General features: G+C 40.4%; 1 protein-coding gene across 1 annotated transcript; it reads right to left on the bottom strand.

Annotated features, from left to right (window-relative positions):
• Window positions 1-5,023: 5,023 nt before the first annotated feature.
• LOC129890602 (uncharacterized) lies at window positions 5,024-5,671 on the bottom strand. The gene has a single exon (XM_055966124.1). It carries the CDS (start codon window positions 5,669-5,671, stop codon window positions 5,024-5,026), a length of 648 nt encoding a protein of 215 aa, XP_055822099.1.
• Between the last annotated feature and the right edge of the window lie 2,855 nt (window positions 5,672-8,526).

Genomic DNA, 8,526 nt, shown 5'->3' with positions numbered 1-8,526 from the left:
ACCTGAATTCTCCTTTGTGAGATACATAGACAGCCTTTCAATGCTCGGTCATGTCTTTAAAGTTTTTAGTTTTTCCTCATTCTTTCAAGAATTTGAGAAATTCTTCTACATTTAAGAAGAATAAGGGTACAAAAGTTGAAGCGCAAGAAATCCATGATTCAGCACAAGTCAACCTTTCTCACACATCAATCCTAAAATTAAAATAGGTCAATTTCTATCCATTTAGTCTTTCTTCCCCCAGGGATTAGATTTTCTTCAAACAAAGCAACATTTATATGTTTAGTTCTTTGTATGATATTTTGCATTAATTATTACAAACACACATTAATACTTTGGCTTTTGAATTATTCTTCTTTTTTAGGGAGAGACTGATTTATATCGGAAATCAAACTTGCTTACTTCTCAAAGATCGAGGGTTCAACAAAATTAATTCTTTTTATCTTTGTAGAGGTTGTTATCAAAGGACATCATGCGATAAATGATTGGATCTCAATTTTGAGAGGTCAACATCCTCTCCCTAACTAAGAAGTTTTCTTTGTACGCAGGAGAGACAACATTATTTCAAGAGAGAGAATCACGGCAATCCCAAATCGGCGGCAATTTTTTTTTTTAAGGGAACAGACCCTACACGAGGTTCCCACCTCTCGTGCATAGTCAGGGGTTGAGCATCACCCCCAAGCCTTATCATAAATAACAAATAGAAAAATACAAGGAGGGGGACATAAACCTTACCTCCGCTCCTAGGTTAGTTCATAAGTCAGCTAACCTACTAAGGTCAGTTGACTCATCCCCAAATACAAAAAAGGACTATCTAGAAACTAGAAAGCAATAAACCTATGGGAGGACTCCTCCCGGTACAGGTCGACTAAGAAAGCATAAATGAGGGAGACTCTCCCCTTCCATGAGAAAAAAGAAAGTAACCTACACTAGTCCTATTCAACTACGCTACATATCATACATAGCTAAATTGAAGAAGAACAAGTATACGGAACTTCTATGTCGCATGGGGTGAGAAAATTCTTTTCATCTTTGACCTTTTAAGTCTTATCGTACCAAGTAAGTCCAAATGGAAGGATGTATCAACATCAAGATCATGATTATAAGAGCTAAGGTTGATGACAAAAAAGGGGAAAAAATATAGAGTTGTAGCAGGCCGCAGTTGGAGTTGTTGTTGAGGATGATGTTGGGTTGAATTGTTGTAAGTTGCAGTTTGTATGTGATGCAGTTATGGCTTGAACTGCTGCTTGAAGGTTCAACTGATGGTGCTTTTCACCTTGGAGGGTGCTTATGTGCCTGCACACAAACAAATAAGCAAGTAAATAGCTCCAAGTAGCTCGGATGCAGGAGGGCTGCTTCAGGTGTTGTAGCATGGTAGCTGGAATGGATGAATTATTGGCTTCCCATCCAAGTGTAACTATGCACTTTGTAATCCCTGCACAAGAGGCTCAGTAGTGTGCATAATCTTGAGAGCTTCCAGGTTGGTGCACTCCAGTGTTGCAATGATTAAAGTAGCCAGCATGAAATGTAATAGAGCTCTAGATGGTTTCTTTGATACTTGTTTGCATTGTAGGAAGTCTAAAGGAGACTTCAACTTCAAAGAGATGTTGCCTTTTTTAGTGTGCCTGCACATAACAACTTAACAAGAAACAAATAAATAATAAAGATGCTCCAAGAGTGCTTAAAAGTGTTACAACTGTCTAGTATATCATACTTGTGCAAGTTGTAGTATCCTGCAATAGAGAGGCATGCTGATTTATGTTGCAATTATGCAAGCTCTTAGGAAAAAGAAGATGATGAGGGAATGGTGGTAGGTTTTTGTAGGTCTCAAATGTTCCTGCATAAGATGCAACAACCAATAGAGGGGAGGGGCTGCAACTCTGTGATTATACCTGCAGGGCAGAAAACAAAGGGAGGGGAGCTTATTCTAATTCTAGATGCAAGATTAGAATTTATAAGACTAGAGGAGCAAGAACTAAGGAAGACTCTCCCTTTTATAGTGGCCCTAACTATGAATTCTTCAAAGACAATATAACTATGAAGTAGATACATTCAGGTTGAAGAATAAGTTAGTGCACTAGGAAGTACTGCAGGGGAGAAGTCAGGGTGGCTTCTTGATCCTCTTGGTTCTTCTTCTCCTGAAGTTAGCCATACCCAATTTGTCCATTTCCATATGAGCTCTGGTTTCTTTAGGTAGGTCTTGCTTGGTGAAGAATAGTTCAGGAGAAGTGCATTTGTGGCTATGTTTAGATAAGGAATCAGTTGTGTAGTTGGCTTCTCTGAAGATGTGGTTGCAACTGAAATCTTGGAATTGGTTGATGATGTTCCTTAAGCTGTTCAGCTGTTTCTTGATGGGCCAAGGGGGTTTTACTTCTTATTGCAGCCACTTGGTAAGAAGCTGAGAATCCACCTCCAAGTTTACCTGTGAGTAACCAAGATGAAGGCACCAAGAGAGACCAAAGATGACAGCCTTGATCTTTGCTTGATTGTTAGTTCCTACACCCAGGAGGGTTGCATAGGCAAAAATCAGATCACCATGAGCATTCCTAAGGAGACCCCCTCCACCAATGTTGCCAGGGTTGCCAAGGGCACAGCCATTAGTATTAAGCTTCACCTTGGGAGCAGCTGGTTTAATCCAACATGTAAGGGTTACTTTGGTATCATAAAAGCACTACTCAACCAAAAGGACCAGGTCCTTCCAGTTATTAGGCCAGACTATATAAGGAAAAGCTGTGGTGAGAAGATTGTAGGTGTCTTTGAAGATGGAGAACTTGACTCTAGTGAGATTAGACTGTTTCCCACCATAGTTGGAACCACATCTATTCTTCCATAGATTGCAACAAATGAAGATAGGAGTTGCATGGAGAATGAGTTTGTGGGCCTCCTTCTTATGCTTTGAAGTCCACCATCTCATTAGCAGGTTTCTAAGGGGAGTGTAATCAGTATTAATACCCAAAGAGTCAAAAAATAATCTTCATACATTATGAGCAAAGGCTCCTGCAACAAAGGTATGATCAATGGTATCCTGTCCAGGTTTATAACAACAATAGCATTGAGAGGGAGCTCTTCCAAAGCTGATCAGCTTCTCATTAGTAGGTAATTTCCCTCTAATGGCTCTCCAGACCAAGAAGGAGCATTTGAAAGGAATACACTTGTGCCAAGTACATAAGTTCAGCATAGTCTTTTTTCTCTTATCTCTGATGATCTCCCATGCAGAGGAGCAACTGAACTCCTTATTGGCACTAGGGATCCAGCAAGGCAGGTCCTGATGGATGGGGTGGTAGCTGAACTGAGTTGCTAAAATGTTAGGAACAAATTGAGGAGGGGCTTCTTAGATGATGAGATCCACATTCCATTGGCCATTGGTTAGGAAAGCTGAAACTTGGGTGTTGTTAAGCCTATAGCTATTAGCAAAAAAGTATGCTAAGGGGCCAACACCTAGCCAATTGTCCCACTAGAAAAGGCAAGAGCCAGACTTGATTTGCCACTGAATGTGAGGCTCAATGTTGTGCTTGTTGTTGATCAGGTGCTTCCAAGTTAGGGACTGACCAGTGTGCCATTTTTTGGAGATGATGTTGGCCCTCTGACAGTGTTTGGCCTTAAGAAACTCTCCCCATAAAGTGTTCTTAGTTCTGAGGGTCCACCACTGCTTGTACTGAAAGGATTTAGCAACATCATTGATTTGTCTAACTCCTATACCCCCTTCTTCACAAGGATAGCTAAGATTCTTCCATGAGGACCAGTGGTACTTTCTCTTATCATTTTTCCACCCCCATAAGAAGTTAGCAGTCATACTTTGGATCTGCTTGATGATGGTAGAGGGAGGGGTGCTGGCTGATAACAAGTGTATTGGCATGGATTGAATAACATGCTTGACGAGAATAGCTCTTCCCCCATAGATCAATATTTTTGCATGCCAGCCAGTGATCCTGTTAACAACCTTTGCAATAAGATCAGAGTAATAGATAATTCTTTGCCTGCCAATGTAAATAGGACACCCCAAGTAGGTTATGGGACTACTCTTTTGGCTAAATCTAGTGATCCTCTTGATTCTCAAGACAGTAGCCTTGAAGGCATTGTATGGAACCATAAAGTGACTCTTTTGTTTGTTGATCAATTATCCAGATACCTTTTCATAAGCATCTAAGGTCTCCATGATGAGAGTCAAGGTCTGCTTCCTTCCAGAGGCAAATATAATAATATCATCAGCAAAGCTAAGGTGGTTGATTTGAGGGCCCTTTTGAGCCATGAACAAACCATAAAAGTGAGGGTGGTGATGAAGATTGTTCATGAACCTAGAGAGAACTTCAGCTCCAAGGATGAATAAGGTTGGGGATAGAGTATCACCCTACTTGAGACCCCTTGTAGAATGAAAGAAACCATGCCTGGATCCATTAACTATAATAGAGTACCAATTTTCTGACATTATTCTCCAAGCCATGTCAATAAATCTTTCACCAAATCCCATTCTTCTCAGAACCAGGCAGGTGTAGGACCATGATACCCTATCATAAGCTTTGGCCATGTCAATCTTGATCACAACATTGCCCCTTATGTTAGGCTTTTTGATCTGGTGGATGATTTCCTGGGCCAATATGATATTCTCAGATATGCTCCTATTCTTAACAAAGCCAGATTGGTTAAGAGAGATGAGATTAGGAAGGATAGGTGCAAGTCTAAGATAAAGGAGTTTGGAAATGATTTTGTTGGTGAAATTACTCAAACTTATGGGCCTGAATTCAGAGATTTTGGTGGGGTGGTTTACCTTGGGGAGAAGAACCAAACAGGCATGAGAGAAATACTTAGGCATAGTCTGACCACAGAAGAAGGAAATGACTACACTAAGGAGGTCTTCTTTGATGATGTCCCAGCATACTTGGAAGAATTTGTCATTTATCCCATCAGGACCAGCTGCTGAGTTGGGATTCATGGCAAACACCACAGTTTTCAGCTCTTCCATAGAAGGTGTGGCTTGGAGGGCCTCATTCTGCTGATCAGTAACCATAGGAGTAATGCACTGAAGGTCCTATTGTTGAATACACTTCTCTTCTCCAGTAAAGATTTGTTGAAAATGGTTACAAGCTGCATCAGCTATCTCAGAATCACCTTGCACCCAAGAGCCTTTATCATTTTGGATCCTATGAATATACAGCTTCCTTCTCCTGCCTCTACTCAAAGCATGAAAGTAGCTAGAATTCATATCACCCTCTTTGAACCAGTGCAGCTGAGATTTCTGCCTGAGAATGGCATCCTCCATTTTCATGTATCTAATATATTCAGCATTGATAGCATGAAGCTTGGACCTGTTATCATTGGAATTCATGTTGATCAGGTTTTCTTCAGCTTGTCTAACTACTTCCTCATACTCTTTGACTTTAGCATAAATATCACCAAACTGATTCCTGGACCAATCACTAAGAGTGGTGGCAAGTCTCTTCATCTTTTTGTGGAAGATCCACATAGGATTACCCTCTATGTGTCTGCTCCAACAGTTTTTAACAAGCTTTATAAAAGAAGGATGTTCAGGCCAACAATTAAGAAACTTGAAATACTTAATGGGGTTGTGATGTTGATCAACCATTTCCAAGAGTAGAGGGCAGTGATCAGAGACCACAGAGGGGAGATGAGTGATGGAGGTAAGGGGCATAGTTTCCATCCATCTATCATTAGCCATCCCCCTATCTAGTCTCTTCCAAATTCTGGACATGATGCCCCTCTGGTTGCACCAGGTGTACTTCTGTCTATGAAGCCAAGATCTTGCAAGCCACTAGCCTCTATAGTACTAATGAACTCAAGGCTTTTTCTCATATTATACATGACCCCTCCAAGTTTTTCTTCAGGATCAGTAATAACATTGAAATCACCTAGAGTACACCATAGAAGAGGTGTAGTGGACTGCTGCAGAATGCTATCCCAGAGAGGCCTTCTAAGATGATACTTACAATTGGCATATATAAAAGTAGTAATAAACTAATTAGGGCTCATTACATGATTGATTTCACAAGTGATCAGTTGTTCCTCATTCTCCAAGATAGTGCAATTCACATTTTTTGTCCAAAAAATCCAAATCTTACCATTTGGATTATGAGTGGCATAGTCCATATAGAGATGGTTTCTGAAGTACTGCAGCTGAGTGTTATTAGAGAAAGGTTCCAGAATAGCAATGATAGAGATATGATGAATGTTTTTGAGGAGTTTAATTCTTTCCATGTCTCCTTGGGTATTAATACCCCTCACAGTCCAACTAAGGATACTAATTATTTAGATGGTTTGGGGGTGTAGAGCCTGGTACTTGGCCTGCCAGTGGGGACAGATATAGTAGAGTTTTTTGTTTTAATGCTAAGTCTGGTCCTATATATCCCTCTAGGAGATAGGCCCTGTGAACTAGTCACTTGCTGAGTTTCTTCCTCATAGACATTATCAGGAGAGGGGCTGAAGATTTTGATTAACTGCTCACTTACACTATCATCATCATCATGATCTTGCAATGAAAGGTTATCATTATTTTCTTCATTTTCTAACTCACACTCTGACTCACACACTGCATACTCATCAGTAACATCCTGTATGTTAGTGTTGGGGGTACATTTGAGTTGAGAGAGATCAGTAACTATTTCAGGAGTGTTGTGAACAGTTCATTTAGGAGATGTGAGAGTGCAGTGAGCTTGGAGAGGAGTGATATCCATCCCCACTTGATCCTCATCAAGAAAAAATTATTGGCATTCCTTCTCCCCTTGCTGCAATATCACCCTGTCCAAATTGGGAGATTGACATTTCTCAACATAATTCTTTTCTTGAATTTTCTTTTTGATGGCCTCTCTTCTCTTTTTGCTTAATTTATTCTTCTTAACAGTGGAATCTTTGCCACTAGTACTAGCATGGGATCCCAGATCTTTGGCCATGGAACCTTTGGCATTTTGCATAGAAGGTTCATCAGCAGAGATAGTAGTATGAGTAGAAGTGTCAGTTTGAACCTTATGTGCAGAGGTAGCAGGAGCTCTAAAGTCACTCCTAGGGTCAGTTGGATTCTCATGCATAGCATGAGCCATTACCCCTCCCCTATTGGTTTTCCCATCCTGCATGTTAGTGGGGTTCTCCTAAACACTTCCAGCCTTACCTCCATCAACTACTGGATCAGCAACAGCAGCAGTATAAATTGGGGGACACAGGGGGATTGGGAGTGATAAGCCAATACCTGAATTCCTTGCTACATTGGTCCCTTGATTAGTACCTATTAAGACATTATTTGTGTGTATAATATGGGGGGAATAGGCCTGTGGGAGAGATAAGTCAATACCTTGTCTTTGGCTTGGAGTGCTTTCCTGCATTGTTGATGAACTCTTCTCAATTGAGTTTCTTTGGTTAGTTGGTTCTCCTGCATCTTGGTTAGTGGTTTGATCTTGTGCAATAAGATCAACATAATTATTTGAATTGAAGTTATGAGTAGAGTGCTTACCTTCTTCTATGACTTTTGGTTGGAGATTATCAGATCCCCCGTTCTGCTGTAGCAAAGAAGAGTTAATGAAATTGTTTTGTTGGGGCTTATTCTTTCCCTTGGGTTGCTTCCTCCTCTGAACTTGCCATTGCTCAGTCTTTCTATTATCAGCCATCTGTTAAGGATGAGTAGGGATAATATTTGTAGGTTCATTGATGTATGGCACATCCTGATTTTTGTAAATCATGCCCTCTTTTTTGCTGCTTCCTGTTCGTTTCTTTTCCTATGTTCTTCATCCCTCCTTTGTATATTGCATGCATGTATCAAGTGACCTTGATGTTTATAATACATGCAATAATCAGGAACATTCTCATATAAAATAGCTTACCACCTCTCTCTAGTTTTATCATCTTCATCATAGCCCAGCCATACATGTGGAGGTCTTTCTTTAGTGAGGTCAACTTGAAGTCTCACTTTAGCTATGCTCCCCCTAGTTTTTTGAATAGAGGTAGTGTCAAGGTACAAAAATTTCCCCACAGATGATAGTAAAGCTGTGATGAACTCCTTATTGTAGCAATGCCAAGGTAGCTCAGGTAAGGCCACCCAGATAAGCACTATTGGAGTTTCTTCTTCAGGTGTGAATGTTGGAGTCCATGTTTGAATTCTCATGGTTTGACCCTCTATGTTCATTCTCTGCTTAGTCCAAACAGTGGTATAATCTAACTCATTGTCCAAATCAATGTAGACATGTCTAGCTTTAAATGAGCAATTTTAACACCCCCTGAAAGTTGAGTTTGAAGAATAAAACTTCTTCTTATTAACTCTATTTTAGGCATGGTATAGGTAAACTTGCCAACCAAGATGTACTTGCATCTTTCAGCAAGTTTGTGCATGAAGTCAATTTTTTTTTAAAATCACTGCAGGAAGCCCTTGCTTGGTGGTGTATTCAGGAAGGGACAACTCAAAGGGTGCCTCATTCCTAGCTTGGTTTGTTCTGAGTTTGGCAGCAAAGGTCTGAATTACAGTATATGGGGCAGGCTGAGGGACCTAGTCCTTTAAGTTGGGAAATTTATTCTTCTGGGGGTTTTGGTTAC

Source organism: Solanum dulcamara, chromosome 5 (genome assembly GCF_947179165.1).
Source record: "Solanum dulcamara chromosome 5, daSolDulc1.2, whole genome shotgun sequence".
Lineage (NCBI taxonomy): Eukaryota > Viridiplantae > Streptophyta > Magnoliopsida > Solanales > Solanaceae > Solanum > Solanum dulcamara.
The sequence above is the reverse complement of the archived record's forward strand: the minus strand, read 5'-3'. Positions and strand labels throughout refer to the sequence as shown.

Coding starts and splice junctions, on each gene's coding strand:
- LOC129890602 (XM_055966124.1), bottom strand. CDS start 5,671: ATGGCTAATGATAGATGGATGGAAACTATGCCCCTTACCTCCATCACT.